Below are 16,704 nucleotides of genomic sequence, written 5' to 3' on the forward strand. Positions count from 1 at the left end.
ATAGAAAACATTCTCTGTTAGCCGAAGACTGTCATCCCAGAGATAATACCCTAGTGGGTTTGTTGAAGTCCCAAGTCTACGTGACTTGGAAGGAAGTGCCAGGACATGTCATCCCAGAGAGGATAGCCTAGAATATTTGCCAGTAACCCCAAGTCTAAGAGACGGGAAGAGGGAGCGTTGGGTAAACTCAGTGTCGGCAGATGTGGTAAGTGGGGACTACCCAAAGGTTTTATGTCGGAAGGACCAATTTCTTGGGAGACTAAGTGTCAGGGACGTGGGATTAGACCCCACCCGGAGGTTCTACCTCGATGGTAATTGTAAGGGCACATCCTTGATATGTTGGGATTATGTGGCAAGGTGGACCCTACCCGGAAGGAATATCTCGGAAGAATATGCCAGATCCCCAAGTCGAACCGACCGAGTAGAGAGGAGAAATACTCCGTCATCCTAGAGGTTCAGAGGAGCGAGATTTCATCACCCTAGAGGTGTTAGCCCAGAGAAGTTAACCCGACAATAAAAGTTAGAGCACCCATGTCTATGCACCGAGCTTCCAATGTCGGGACACATCGGTTAGCAATTAAAAGACCGTGCTTAGTGGTTAGCGCTTGTTGCATAGCGTTAGGATATAACGCTTGCACAATAAGGGAGATTGGCTTCAGGGGCTATGTATGAGAGATTTAATAACTTGGGTGTTATATATATATATATATATATATATATATATATATATATATATATATATATATATATATATATATAGATATATATACCACCAAATCGTGTAGAGTTTGGACACAAACTCACGTAGAGTTTGGTTGTCCCTTCTAGGTCCTCCCACTGTAATTTGGTTTTACAAGCGATTTAGATCCCGATAGAGATATTTCACAGGGTTGAAGGAAACACCTTTTTGGATAGAGGATTGGGCCATGTGGGCTAGAGCGAACCTGCTCCTAGATACGAGATTGGGTTTGCATCACTCTTCTTTTCCCTTTCTCTTATTAGCATGATCAATTTTTTATTTTAGATTTCTAGTAGCATATAAATTAGCCTCAATCTCCGAGGCATCTCTTTGAATCTGGTCTAAAGTGGGAGACCCCTTTCCCTCAAAGTAAAACCGAATTTTGATTCAAATCTCCTGCAAAAACCACCTTAGTTGATGCAAGAGGGGGCATAATTTCCACTGGGAGACTGTTGTAAAGTTTTTTAAACCTCTTAATAAATTTTGCAACTTCTTTCCTTGGCTTCCTTTTAATGGCATTAAATTATGTTAGGAAATAGCCATGATCTTTTTTCTCTCCCCATATTTATATAAAAATATTCTCTAATTCTTCCCAAGTATTAATTGAATTTGTTGGGAGAGTTTTGAACCATTTTCTGGCCTCTCCATCCAAAGACTATATAAACAACCTCATCACCACATCCAAATATTCAACATTTAAGTTCTCTGCAAAGGCATAGAAAGTAGCCACATGTTTTTCTGTTGTAATTTCATCCTCTCTTGTGAATATTTGCAACAACTTCAGGCAATCTTGAGGCATCACATTCATAGGCTAAGGTAAATTCAAAGGAGCATATCTATTGAGTAAAAATCATGGAATCACCATATTTTGATCTGGAAGAGGGAAAATATCCCCTGTTTGAGATGTAGAGGAGGGTGGAGGGACTACAAAGATTGGAACATGCTGATAAATTCCAGAAATGGTCTGATATGAGGGTAAAGTATCTAAAATTTTTATTTCTTCGACTTCTGACAAAGCAAGGAACGAGAAAGAAACATATTTAAAATATCTTTCTTCAAGAGTAGGTTTTGGAAAAGGAAAATGAAGGGGAGGAAAATTCCCTTTTGAAGAGTTCAAATTTCATGAAACTGCTTCTGGGTGATTAGTTTTAATACTCTGAGAAAAATAACTAGAACCAAGGGTAGATAAAGTAGGACTTGGGGTCTTGGGAGACTTTTTTTCTCTCCAAACCCTTCTAGAAAAAGTTCTTTTCGGGTTAGACAAGGATGGAGTTGTTTGTTGGGAAGTGTCTGAGCAAGTATGTGGTCTTATAAGAGTGATGATTGTTGTTAATAATTTTCCATTTGGTAAGAAAAATAAGCCAACACACTTTCTTTGGTTACTAGACAAAAAAATGGTTTCAAAGAAAAACCCAGGAAAAAATAACTTTGTTATTCGTTCCTTGATAACAAAACCAAAAGATGTGGTACCCTAGGGACAACATCTGGCTGAAAGGAAGCCAGTGCCTAGGACATCTATGCAGGATAGGTGAAAAGTCCTTGTTCCATCATTTTACACATGATTGCCCAAAGATATTTCTTAGGAATGTAATGTATTTATAGCTCTTGGAGAAAATAAAAAACCCTTCCAATATGGCCAAGCTATCTGTGAAATAAATTACTAAAATTATAGTATGATTAGATAGAAGATAAAGAAGAAGATTTAATGTACAAGGTTGAAACAACATAATCTTTTACACCAAATCTTAGTAGAAAACATGGCAGATTGCAGAAATAAAATGATGGAAAAGGTGGAGCACAATTTAAGGTTACTTTTAATGAAGATATACATGTACTGTCAAATATTTAAACGTAAATCAACAACTTCATTACACATTTTCCAAAGAAGAATCACACGTAGATGACTTACAAAAAGATGGATGAAAACATGATGGATGAAAACATGTCAAAAATACAGACAGTTTGAATCATCTTGAAATTTCATTACTTCTCCAAGAAAATATTGTACATTACATAACCATTTTTTTCTCTGAGGCCAAAATTCGAAACCCCAAAACTGGTCCCTTGATGTCTTTTTAAAGAAATTATTACATTGAAAACAATTACAAAATTGTTAACTATCAAAGCTACTTCTTAAGCGTTCGGTCCTTATGAAAATTAAAAGACTAAACTATTTATAATTCTTGAATATACAAAAAAGAGGCTTTTTCTATAAATTGAAAATAAGTAAAGATAACCATTCGATGACTTGGGACCTTGTGTAGGCTTGGTTGATGAAACTCCAGGTTCCACAAATCAAACCTTTACTGGAAAAATTAAATTCTAACATTTATTCCATATTTCCATGTCAGGAATTGGACACTGCACCATCCTATTTTAGGCCATCCTTAAATTGGTTACCTTGTTGTATGTTGGCTTCTCAGTGAACATAGTTTTGACTAACCATAATAACTGAAAACCCCTCTACAAGTAATTTACAATTTTTGTTCCTTTTAAAATTTTTGTTCTTTCATGAGAAGCATTGATCTTACTCTTAGCCTCCATCAATAATGTTTCACATTTTTTCCGGGGAAAATAGAGTTCGTAATTTCTATTAAGGAGTAAATAATAGAGATTACATGTTGTTGATGCCAAGGCATATGCGTAAGTGTGGCATTGACCACAGTTCTGAGATGTTACAAAAATTCTAACCAGTAGGTGTCTCTTTGGATACGATGGGGCTGTATCCATACAGTATAAACAGAAAAAAACTTAGAGTTCAGTAAAGATGTAAATAGTGAGGTGTATAACCTCCGGTCATGTACTAAAACAAAAATAATAGTAACGGTCAGGCAGTGCCGATTATGTACAAAAAATTCCTGTATATCAAAAATCTTCAGATGGGGAGGCTGCCCCCCTGTTGGAGACCATCAATGTATGGACGATGATAAAACCTGTGCATCCCATCTGGACTGCATTCTTCGATCATCCAATCACCTAAAGGCCGATCCGCCGCTTCTTTCGAGAGCCGGTCAGCAGTTGAATTTCTTTCCCTGTAGATATGAGAAACAATGATCCGGTCAAAATGTGTTTTAAAAAAAACAATTTCTTCCAAGATATGTTTCAAAGAATAAGTATGACAGACGGATTTATTATTTGCCCAGTCAATCACTATCTTTGAGTCCCCAAATATTTGTATTTGTCGATAATTTTTAGATAGTGCAAAAAATAGGAGATGTCTCAGTGTAATAAGCTCAGCATGATTATTGGTACCCCGCCCGAGTCCCAGTCTCAGGTGGAAATAATGTGTATCAGTGACATGAAAAAGTATACCCCCTCCACAACCAAGATCCGATGCGGCCCCATCAAAGTAGGCCCAAGGCATGTCCCTGTTGATGATTTCGGGCGTGATATGTCTAGGTGGATTTGGTTTTGAAACAAAAGGGATTTCTGAGTAGGTTGCGCAGATAGTAGGTGGAAGGAGCTGCCAGTTGACCCTGCCCTGCTCGAAGATGATATTGTTGCGGTTGATCCAAATATACCAGGACACAACTAGAGGTAGATTTCTAGCCTTTTCCGCGGACACGGCGGTCCACCAATGCGTCCAGGCAGCTTGTATATCATTAGCATGCCAGGCAGTGGGGATGTTGAGGGTCTGAGTGACCTGCTGCCAGATCGCAATAGTGGTCTCGCATGTGAGAAAGAGATGAGATGTAGATTCCTCCACCTTTCTGCAAAGAACACACCAGTTCGAACCAGCAAAAGCTATTTTTTTAAGATTGTCCCCAGTAGGTATTTTATTTGCCAAAATATTCCACATTAAGAGTCTGGTCCTAGGCTGAGCTTGAAGCTGCCAAATATCCGACCACCAGTTTATGAAAGTTTCAGGCTCTCTGTCTTCAATGAGCTTTATGTAGCCCAACTTAGGTGCATAAGAACCAGATTTGGCCGGTGCCCATATAAGTTCGTCATCCAGCTCATGTAGCTTAATATGAGATTCCGTGAGTGCTTGTATGTATCTTTGCCAGATATCAGTCCATTCGTCAGTCAGATGCCACTGTTGATCCGTTACCCATGCCTGAGTGAAAATGGTGGATCTGTGTGGATCACCAACCTGTGCCAGATGTTTGATGCCCCTATTGTTGAGGTGATGGATAAGGTCGTCCGGCAAGAGATGAGCGTTCCCAGACCCAGGCCAAGGGTCAAGCCCAATACGAACTTGTGTACCATTACCTATTTTCCATAATAGATTATCCTTGATGAGAGGCATTGCTTTTAGGGTAGCTCTCCATATAGCAGAAACACTCTGATGGTTCCATGAGGGTCTGCGGAGCCAATCAATGATGTTGGATGGCCAGATGTATTTATAATGTATAACTTCAGCCCATAAACTATCCATCTTAAGGAGAGACCAGCCCTGTTTTGCTGTTAAGGCTTGAGCAAATTCAGAGAGGGATTTTAGTCCACATCCACCCCATTTCTTAGGCATGGATACAAGGGACCATCTTGTCCAAGCAAATACCTTACCCTTTTTATTTCCATTCCACAGGAATCTGTAGCAGAGATGTTGTATTTTTTGTAAGATGCCCTTAGGAATCCATGTGAGGGACATCCAATAAACAGGTGTGGCCTCCAGTACAGATTTGATCAACTGTAATCTGCCTGCTTTTGATAGAAAACGGTGGTGCCAGCATGTAATCCTTTTTTCAATTTTGTTAACCAGCCATGCCCAGTGGTCAGTTTTATATCCATCCGGCCTTAATCTGAAACCAAGATATTTAATACCTTCCAGTAGGTTATTTTCCAGATATGGGAAGAATTGTTCAGCCAATTGAGTTTCCTGTTGTGTACATCTCGTCAAAGATCTGGTGGACTTGTCCCTGTTAATCTCCATGCCCGTAGCTTTACAGAAGAGAAGGAGAATGTGATATAGAGCAGTGCTATCTCTGATGCTGCCATTGAGGAAGATAAGAATGTCATCAACGAATAATAAGTGTGTTTTGGAGAATTGATCAGTAATCTTGAGGCCGCACAACTCCCCATTCCGTTTTGCATCCGCAATAAGCCTACTCAGGCCCTCCATAACAATAAGAAAGAGAAGTGGGGAGAGAGGGCATCCTTGCCGGATACCTCTGTTGATGTAGAAGCGATCAGAGGCTGCTCCATTTATGAGAATGGCAAACGAGACAGAGGATACACATCCCATGATCCAATTAATAAACATATGAGGAAAGCCCAGATGGGTAAGAACCATTTTCAGATATAGCCAGTTAACCTTATCAAATGCCTTTGAGAGGTCAATTTTTAAGGAAACACCTTTTAGGTTCTTCAACTTAATGGAATGTAATGTTTCCTGGGCAGTACCAATAGCTTCTTGAATATGGCGATTTTGAAGAAATGCAAATTGTTCTGCAGATATATGGGAGGAGAGAATCGGCTTAATGCGATTAGCAATGATTTTGGCAATGATTTTGTAGAGGCAGTTACAGAGGGATATAGGGCGAAAATCATTGAAGGATGTGGGGTCATCGGATTTGGGTATCAAGGCAATGAAGGTCTGGTTCATAGGAGGGTGGATGTGCCCCGAGATCCGGCTCTCCTCAACAACTGCTAAAAGATCCTCTCCCAGAAGTTCATAGAAGGCCAGGTAGAATTCGACAGGCCAGCCATCCGGTCCCGGGCTCTTGTCTCTCTTGAACCATTTAAGTGTACTTTCAAGTTCCTGTGCAGAGACAGGATTGGTAAGGTCTTCAATATCATCCTGTCCAACGAACCGAGGGAACTTTTCTGCAACTCTAATGATGTCTGGAAGGTTAATATCATTCGGAGCCATGAAGAGCCTCTTGAAATGTGAAACCCCTAAGCCTGCCAGCTGCTGGTGTGTGGAAGCCCAACCGCCTGATTCCTTTGGAAGCCTCCAAATGGTATTTGAAGCCTTTCTGCCATTAGCCATGTTATGAAAGAATTTAGTATTACAGTCCCCTTCTTTGAGCCAAATGGCTCTGCTTTTAAGTCTCCACTGCTCCTCCTTTTCTTGTAGTATTTTTGCTTTTTGCTCAAGCATTTGTTTTAGAAGAGTTTTGGAGGCTTCCGAGAGATAACCCGTCCCCTTCTCATTAGTCAAAGAGGCTATCTGTGCTTCGGTATCTTGCAGTGTCTGCTCATCTCTGTGCCTCTTTGATTTCGCCCAGTGCTCGGTTAAGCCTTTGAGATTTCTGAGTCTCTCACAAAAATCAGAAGCTTTTCTCTGTTCCCGCAGAGGGGGCTGAGCTGCCCAGAAGTCCGAGACCATCTTGATATAATCCGGTTCTTTGAGATACCCGGCAAAAAATTTAAAGGGGGACCGCGGCTTCGAGTTATGCTGACTGATCTGTAGAAGAATCAGATGGTGGTCAGATAGCCCCCCTGAGCCCACTCATTGTCTGTAAAGGGGGCATATCTGAATGAATTCCTGATGCATCGTAAACCTGTCCAGACGCCGCCCCAGAGCAGCCTCACCAGTGCGCTGATTGTGCCAGGTAGGTAGCTTCTTGTTCATGGGGATGTCCACAATATGGTTTGAGTCTAAGAGCAATTGCATTTGTTCCGCAATGGGGTCACATTGGGCGTTATAACCCCAGGACTCTCCAGCTCCTAATGAGAAATTGAAATCCCCCCCCATTACAGTATTCTGAGTAATATGGCCCCCATTGAGAAAATCTTGCCAGAAGGGGAGACGATTCTGGTTTGGCCCATAAATATTGATAATTCTGATCGGTATACCCAGATCACCTAGGATAATATCCATACCAAGAAAACCTCTGCCCCCCCAGGCCGAGAGGGGCCTACAAATCCGTGGGTTGATACCAATAAGAAGTCCACCAGATCGCCCACACGCATCCAGTCCATGCAGAGTCCATCCAGGGAGCAGGGATTGCATACAACGCACCGCCACCTCAGCCGAGCATAGAGTTTCTTGTAGGAAAATGATATCACATTTAGAAACATGAAGAAGTCTTTTCAGAGCCACACGCTTTTTGGGGTTGGCTAATCCCCTGCAGTTGAAGGAGAGCCAGATCATGGATCACCACAAGACAAGGGCTCAATAGCTCTAAGTGCCCGTTCAATAGTAACCTGTCGCCCCATGGCGACATCAGCAACGACATTAAGCTTTGCCGAAGATAATTGAGAGGGTCTACCACGCTTCTGTTTGAGATGGCGACCAGGGGATGATCCCAGACCCAAGGGGCGGAGTCGAGCTCGAGGTCTAAGGTGGTAGTGGTGTGAGCCGGATGCACCCGGAGAGGATGGGGTGTCCAAACCACCCATGATCAGATCGTGCGAGGGAGGGGTGGTAGAGAAAGTGGGTGGAGGAGGGGCAATGGTACAGAGAATGGAGGGGAGAGACACATTAGCAGATTGTGGAGCTTGTACAGATGAATGAACGAAAGAATGCATGTTCATAGAAAAAGACTGAGAGAATGTGGGAATGGATTCATTACCCGGACGAGAGAGTGCAATCTCCATAGGTTGAGTAGCATTTAACGCAGTCTTTGAGCGAGTCCTCGGCGGTCCCGATGCAGCCAAGTCCTTCCTGCGAGCAGCTTTTGTAGCACTGTCCCCTTTCTTCATGGAAGGGGTCTCCTGTTGGTTCTGTGCCTGCTCCATAGGAGTGTTGTCTCCATCATGATGAATTTCAGTGGCCGGTTGACGAAATCCCTTGGCTTCCTCAGTAGTCACCCTCGAAATCAGTGGGCAGTCCTTGTAGAGGTGGCCGACTTTGTGGCACCTACGACAACGGTAAGGAACTCCTTCGTAATCCAGAGGCTGCTTGCGTGATACATGATTGTGATGCAGAGTAATTTTTTCCACCAATCCGGGCCTGATATCCATATGGACTAGGATTCGAGCCATAGTCCTATTTCCAGTCTGCTCAAATGACCTGTCATGCTCTAGATAAGTGCCAAGAGTGTCCCCAATTAATTTGAAGGTGTACTGGTTCCAGAATTGCCATGGTAGCCCAGGTAGGCGCACCCAGATGGGCCCTTCCCCCAATTTTTCACGTTCAGGGTCAAAGAGGGGATCCCATCGCTTGAGTAAAACCGGGGCGAGCTCAATGTGCCAAAATTGGGAGAGAACCCATTGTGTGTATGCGGGCCGCTGAAAATGGAGGGCGAACCAGCCTCTAGTGAGCACCATTACCTCTGGAAGTTCCTTGAAGTAGGGTCCCCAAATCTCTTCCACCCAAAGTTTGAGTCACGCCGCAGAGTATGTTCGGCCCCTAACTCTGCCAACCAGAACCTTTTGGGCGGCTTCCATAACGTCTGGAAGAGGAGCTTCAGGCCCGATGTTGATGATGAAGTCCGGGTCAATAGAGCGGTGGCAGCAGCCATGCGTCACCTTTTCAGAGCGTCTGCTGAAAGGAAAGCCCTTCAGTGAATTGCGGCACGGGTCCGAGGTGCTGTGATGGGCGGATGCAGCGGAGCGCACCGGCAGAGGCGGAGTGGTGAAGGCCCCGGAGAGAATCGGAGTGCAGGGGGAAGTGTAACTGGTTCCAGGAATGAGCGATGCGGAGGGATGGATGGAGTGATGTTGAGCCAGCGGCATAAATGATACGGATGGAGAGTGAGAGCTCGATGGAGGAGGAGGCGGAGGGAGCGGAGGCGGAGGGGGCAGAGATGAAGCAGGTCGAGAGTGATACTGCAGTGGGGCGTCGGGGAGAGGAGAGTTGAGAAAGCAGGAGCCCAAGAGTTGTGCCGTCGCAGGGGAGAGGGGGGGGCAGTCGAGGGGCGAGGATTCCACGGGAGGTAGAGCCGGTGCTTTGTTTTTCTCAGATGCGGACAAGTGAGGCAGTTGAGACGGAACACCCGTCGATAATCCAAGTGCAACGCTCCGCGGCAGCAATAGCGGCCTCCTTGTATGTGCCCAGATGGCTTGATGCGGCATGGGGTCCGCTTCATAATCGACAAGCTCCTCGTCTCCCATCATAAACTGTCGGTAGGGAGGCGGAGACGGGGTTCGATTAGGGGTCCGTCAGCGGGTAGATAGGGAAAGTCAGAGCGACAGAGAGCGCTCAGGGGGGACCGCAGAAAGAAACAAAAAACCCGTGAAAACCGAGAGGGATGCCGCGACTATGCCGACCGATCACACCAAAACCGGAATCCATACCTGTTAACCGCCATGGATCGAAGTTCAGCAGAAAACCCTAGCTAGGGTTCCACCATATTCGCCGCTCCCGGGTATAACTCTCTTCCTAATGTTTCACATTATTCCCAAAGGAGGTGATTTACATGCTGGTACCAACATGAAGGTAACCCTGCTCGAACTCTTTTGTCAAAATTATAATTAAAAGATGCCACTGATTCTATGACCTCCAATAACCTTCTCTCTGCATGCTTTTTGTACATATTTTTTTGCACCATCTTACTTATTTCTGACACCATAGATTTTCTATCTACAATTTCCATTGCCCTTAATTCCAGGGAAGATTTGGCATTCAAATAATCAATCATTTTTTTGGCAAGCTATGTGCTTTCTTATGAATAAGCCTTATTGGTGTAAATAATGGATTAGGTAGCCTTAATCATTGTCTTCTCTTTAGCCATGACCACCATATGATCTCAAACTACTTTGATCTACTGAATAATGTCATTCCAGATGATCTCTCTTGCTTGAGTAAGAGACATATTCCCTTTTAGATTTTCCTTTAACTCCTTAACATCATCAAATGTTGACTGATAATTCTTGTGATGTTGAGTTGCATTCTTTCTGGCCATATTTAATTATCTCTCCTTGTGCTTCAATTGCTCCTTCGTATCATCTAGACTTTTCTATAGTTTCTTCAACTCATCCCTTGAAATCTTCAATTCTGTCATGAATCTGGTGAGTTTTTCAGTAGAGTCTTCTGAGTCTGGCTGCACCATAATTGTGGAGATATGTTTGTTTATTTTATGTTGTAAGTCCGCATTAAGCTCCTCGAGGGTTTCTACCTCCTTATTTCTTTCCACTAGCTCATGAGTTAAGATCTCCTTTTCTTTCTCAACTTGAGTCACTCTGGAGCTTGAACGTGTTTTGTGACGGGCAAATTTAATTTTATTCTTAAAGACTAAATCTCAGAATCTACACTCCAGATCTAGGCTTGAACAACTTCTTTATCCCCTATATTCACCCCAAGATTAATTATCAACTTTTTAAATTATTCATTTCGAGTATGAATAGCTTGAGAATTAGCCCTCTCCAACATCAACCAATCTACTACTTTTCCCAAAAAGGCCTCTATTTTGCTTGTTGCCAATGATGATTTGTTGAGATCATTGTATATTAATTCCCTTGTCTGCTTGTGGAGTTTATCTTGTATGGAAATGGAATATATTTTGTGTTCATAGACAAACTAACTATCCTAAAATCAGCTCCAAAAGAAATTTATTGAGAAAAATGATAAGTAAAGGAAAATCTCAATTGGTTCCTTTCCAAATCCATTACTGAAAGAAGTTTGGTTTGATAACTAGAGATGGATTGAGCTTTCGATTGGGTGATAATAATAGCCTTTTTCTTTTTTCTTTCTTCAATCGGTTCATAAGTTCCCTTTAAAACATTCAAGGAAGTATGCTCTTCTTCACCTGGAATTGGAGATGATGGTGCACATTTCATTCTCCTAGTTGTATTTGAAAACAAACTTCATTGGAAGGTATTTCCATAAGTTGTTCAAACTTTGTTTCACCTCCTCTTATTCTTTCCTTTTTATCACTCTGATAAATTTCTCCCTCAAGATCAATGACATCAATAAAACTTCTTTTCAATCCTTTTTTAGTGGATGTGTTGTATGCGAGGCCTAGATTTGCGCGATGACATCATGCCACAAAAGTTGCATGCCTTTTAACTCTTGCTTCGACACCAAGGCTGATCCACTTGTGAATAAAATATACTTTATATATGTTTGCAATCCGAACTTTGGGACTGTGCCACTTCATATTAGATTTTTCAAAATATATATACAAAGAGTGCCCTTGACTACATATTTCTCCTTTTTTTATTCTTCCATTTTTTATTTTTATTTTGCATATATATTTTTTACCATTTTTCTTTTTTAGAATAAAAGGAAACTGAATACAACACCTTTGAAATCCTTGAACCTAGAATCATACAACAGGGCCCAATCACCCTCTCGAAAGGTCCTTTCCCTGATGTTTTTATCATGGAAAATATTCCTCTACAGTTGGAACACCTCAATGTGCATGAGAGCGTGGAATATGAACTCATCCAAACCATTGAGTTGGAGAAACCTTTCTTGTTTTGCTGCATTGATGTCTAAATCCAATTGTGCTGCCATTCTTAAGGTGTTGTACTCAAATTCAATGTAATCAAATCCTTCTTGCCATAAACCAACTCAAAGGGGGTGAATCCAGTGGTTGTTTTCCAAGTGGTATTGTAGGCCCAAGTGGCCTCTACAAGTCAGTCTACCCTTTTTGCTATTGTTGAAAAGTTTAGTCAAGATGTTCTCCAAAGCTCTATTTGTGACCTCCACTTGCCCATTTTCTTGAGGATGATAAGAAGTGGATTGTTTTTGTTTTATATGATGTTGCTCCATGATGCCCTTGTTGAGATTGCAACAAGATGATGGAGCTTAGTGAAAAGAGTCGCCTTCACTAAGTGGGCCCGTAGGCTATTTTTGGCGCAAGTCTATTTTTTAGACTATGTCTATTTTTAAACATATGGATCATGTCTATGGATTGCAGGTTGCTGTTTATGGATGATTGATCAAGTTGGGAAAAAATAGATGGACTTCTATTTTTGATGAAAGTGTGAGTGATCACAGTGTGAGTGATCAAAGTCTATTTTTAGACTGGCTGTCAAAAATAGAAAAGTCAAATATTATTATCTCACAATAATATTTGGACTATAAACTTAATCTTATTCTCTTGGAGCACTTCAGTTTGAGCTACAGAGGTGGCACATGCAGCTGTCATAAGGAAATACGCTTTTCTTATGAGTCAGTTGAGTTGTTGCATGCATGACTTCAGTTAGAACTCAATCAGTTGTGTTTGGTGGAGTTGATTGTGGAGTTGATGGAGTTGTGTTCAGTTTAGCTTTGTTAAACTGGTTGTATTTAGTCTAACTGGCAAATAGACTAGAGATGAGTTGGGTGAATTAGTTATTAATTAATTCACAAGTTATTAACTCATAATACAACTAATGAATACATCAGTTAACTCAGTTGCATGTCAGTGCATGTTCAGTTCAACAGGGACAGGTGGTAGAGAATCAGATTGCTATCAGTTGTGACTATAGTTGTGCACCAGATCTTGCACAACCAAGGGATTGAGTATGCCAATGAGTTTGCTCACGTATTTTCCCACATTGTAGCTTGTGCTCACGTCCAACAAAGTGTGAGTGACTATTTTGCAGGTGAAAAACGAGTTTGGTGAGCCATTCTCATCAGTTCTTGAGCAGGTATTGAGCAGTGGAGGCAGGCAAGCAGTGGAAGAGATTTGGAGATCAGATCTGAGCTGTATTGTGTGTAACAGAGGTGGAGATACTTGTGAGAAGTATTATGCTGTGTAATGTTACATGACTCAATCATTAATATACAGATAGTTGGGGTTCTTAGCGAGATGCTTTCCCCGGGATACATACTGTGTTAATGTGTGAATGCTCTTGATGTTTTATTGTTATTGATGCTGCTATATTGATGATCAACGTAGAGGAACTTATGTATTGTGTATGTATTCCGCAATAGTACATGATCAAGATAATCTCCATTGAATATGTGTTAAATTATTCAAAATTTCTACATGGTATCAAGCGAGCTAGATAATTGTAGAAAAAATTTCTACATGGTATCAGAGCTGCTTGATTTGTAGAAGAGATTTTTACAGGATATCAAGCGAGGATTGATCATCAGATCTACTATTCAAGAAGTGTTTACATTCTATTTCTTCAGGCATAGTTTGTAATCGGGCCAGGTAGCCTCTGGATTCATCCTTCCTTTGGAAGGTGAAATATCCGGTAAAATCCCATACAGTCAATCTCTGTACGAGAAATATTTTGTTCTCACGAATTCTAGATCGGAAGCAGTTGAGTTGGTTGCTGGTGGAATTTGAATTTGAAGCAATGTTTTCTTGGTGACAACGCAGCAATGTCTTTCAACGGATTGCGATTGGAGTATGCTCTTGAGGGCAGCTCAAACTATATTGCATGGAAGGACAGGATGGAGGAAGTATTGGATGATAACGGGCTGAAGGAGTTCATAGATACAGATATCCCAAAGCCTACTGATGCTGTTGAGGCGGAAGTTTGGCAAAAGAAGACCGCAAAATGTCGAAGGATTCTGTTGGAGGGCGTGAAGGATCACATTGTGTCCAGCCTCCATGGAAAGGCTACTCCATATTTGATGTGGAAATCATTAATAGAATTATTCCAAAGCAAGAGCGATCAGAGGAAGCTGGCGCTCAAAGATAAACTCAGAAACATCAAATGCGAGAAGGGTGACAGTATTCCCAAGTATCTCACGAAGTTCACTCAGTGTCGAGATGAGCTGGGAAGTGTGGGGGTTACTGTTGATGATGAGGACTTGGTGAGCTTGGCTCTCCTTGGTCTTCCGAAGAGTTGGCATTCCTATCAGGACTCTGTCAATGGTCGGGAGAAGTTGCCAGGATGGGAAAGACTATGGTCAGATCTTGTGCAGGAGGAGATCAGGCGAAGTACCAGGGACGGATCTTCGTCAAAGGGAGCTGATGAAGAGAATTGTGCTTTGGCTGCCAAAGCAAAGAAAGGGAAGAGCAAGAAAGCTTCTCAGTCTGGTGCGAAAGGCAAGAAGCAGGATATGTCCAAGGTGAAGTCTTTTCACTGTCACCAGCACGGACACTATGCCACAAATTGTCCGCAGAAGAAGAAGAACAAGCAAGCTGCTGGATCTACAGGGGGAGAGGCCTTAGCTTCTCAGTTTGAGCTTGATTTTTCATTGATCGCATGCTTGGTTTCAAGTGTGATGGGATCAGTGTGGTTCTTGGACAGTGGTGTGTCTTTTCACATGACGGGAGATAAAGATTTGTTCTCTGATCTGGAGGACAAAGATCTTGGAGTGCACATCGAGATGGGCAATGATGGTAGATACAGTGCGACCGGTATCGGTACCATTTCCTTTGAGAGGGAGTCTGGTAAACCCTTCGTATTGAAGGAAGTCATGCATGTTCCAGGATTGAAGAAGAATCTTATCTCAGTGGCAATGTTAGAAGACAAGGGGTATGATGTTGTTTTCAGCGAGGGAAAGGCTTTCCTGCGCAACAAGACAACTGGTGAGACCCGGAAGATAGGGGTTCGAGTGAGGAACCTTTATCAGTTGCATGTAGATGGATGCATAACAATGGCGGGCAAGGCAGAAGGATTGGTGAGCCGGGATGATGGCGAGTTGTGGCACAGGAGATTGGGTCACCTTCACCATGGAGCCTTGAAGATACTGCAGCAGATCACTACAGGGCTTCCTAAAGGCACACTTGCGCAGTCAGATCAGTGCAAGGGGTGTACTTTGGGGAAGTTTGTGAAAGCCACCTTTCACGAGAAGGATAGTCGCGCCACGACGATCCTTGAGAGAATTCACACAGACGTGTGTGGACCTTTCTCAGTTGCTTCGACAGCAAAACACAGGTATTATGTGATTTTTGTTGATGATTTCTCTCGTAAGTGCTGGATCTTCTTCATGTAGAAGAAGAGAGAGACATATTCAAAGTTCTGTGAATTCAAAGCACTGGTCGAGAAGGAGTCGGGAAAGAAGGTGAAGGCTCTTAGGAGCGATAATGGTGGTGAATACATCTCGGACGAGTTCAAGGATTTCTGCAAGACAGAAGGGATTCGTAGAGAGCTCATAGCTCCCCATAACCCACAGCAGAACGGGGTAGCTGAGAGGAAGAATAGAATGATTGTGGGTGCTGCACGGGCAATGTTGCATGATTAGGGCCTACCCCTTCACTTGTGGGCGGAAGCATGCAATACAACAGTTTATGTGCAGAACCGTTTTCCTCATAGGATACTTGGCATGAGTACACCCGAGGAGGCTTATTCTGGTAAGAAGCCTGATCTTTCTCATTTGAGGATTTTTGGTGCTAACATTTACATGCATGTGACGAAGGATGCCAGGAAGAAGTTGGAGCCGACCGCAGAGGTTGGGATATTTGTGGGGTACACTGATACGCCCCACAACTATCGTGTGTATTTGCCAGACAGTGGTAAAACTGTTGTGCGACGGGATATAAAATTTCAGGAGGAGAAATCCATGAAGTGTTCGCTTGAGAGGGAGCTACACTTGCATCCAGATGAGGAGCTATTAGTTCCTAAGGATGACCTTCAGGACGTGGATCAGCCACAGGACGAGGTTCATGGAGTGGAAGAGACCACTCATGCAGCACCAACCATCAGAGGGCGAAAGCGCTTGACAAAAGCTGAGTGACTGGCTCAAGATGCAGAGAAAGTTGTAGGACCACCTACAGCCCAATGCAGGCAGAGACAGTCACCTGATCGGTACACTGGATACATGGCTTTTATGAGCAAGTGTGTTGTGACTGAGCCATCCTCTTTCGAGGAAGCTGTGGAGGATCCCGCATGGGTAGACGCCATGGTGGAAGAGTATGATTCTATTGTCAGAAACAGTGCATGGGAGATTGTTCCTAGACCGGAAGGGAAATCAGTGGTGGGTTCGAGATGGATCTACAAAGTTAAGCAGGCAGCTGACAGGAGTGTGGAGAAGTACAAGGCAAGATTTGTTGCCCAAGGCTTTTCACAGATTGAGGGGATCGATTATGAGGAGACCTTTGCACCTATCGCAAGGTATTCTTCCATACGGATGATTCTTGCTCTCTCAGCGCAAATGGGATGGCACATTCATCAGATGGATGTGAAGACTGCGTTCCTCAACGGAGTCATTGAGGAGGAGGTGTACATTGAGCAACCCGAAGGCTTTGAAGTCTTCAGCAACGAGTCGCATGTGTGCAGGCTCAAGAGAGCGCTGTATGGGT

General features: G+C 42.8%; 1 protein-coding gene across 1 annotated transcript in view; it reads right to left on the reverse strand.

Moving 5' to 3' along the window:
* LOC149157651 (uncharacterized) overlaps window positions 1–7,010 on the reverse strand; it is a 94,897-nt gene extending 87,887 nt beyond the window's left edge. The window contains exons 1-2 of the mRNA XM_089433753.1: window positions 6,739–7,010; window positions 4,052–6,657 (exon numbers count right to left, since the gene is read on the reverse strand). Coding sequence (XP_089289879.1) covers window positions 4,052–6,657; window positions 6,739–7,010 — 2,878 coding nt within the window. The remainder of the gene's footprint in view (window positions 1–4,051; window positions 6,658–6,738) is intronic.
* Window positions 7,011–16,704: the final 9,694 nt, after the last annotated feature.

This window comes from Pinus tabuliformis, chromosome 5_2 (genome assembly GCF_031772625.1).
Source record: "Pinus tabuliformis cultivar Carrire ecotype Pingquan chromosome 5_2, CPIR1, whole genome shotgun sequence".
NCBI lineage: Eukaryota > Viridiplantae > Streptophyta > Pinopsida > Pinales > Pinaceae > Pinus > Pinus tabuliformis.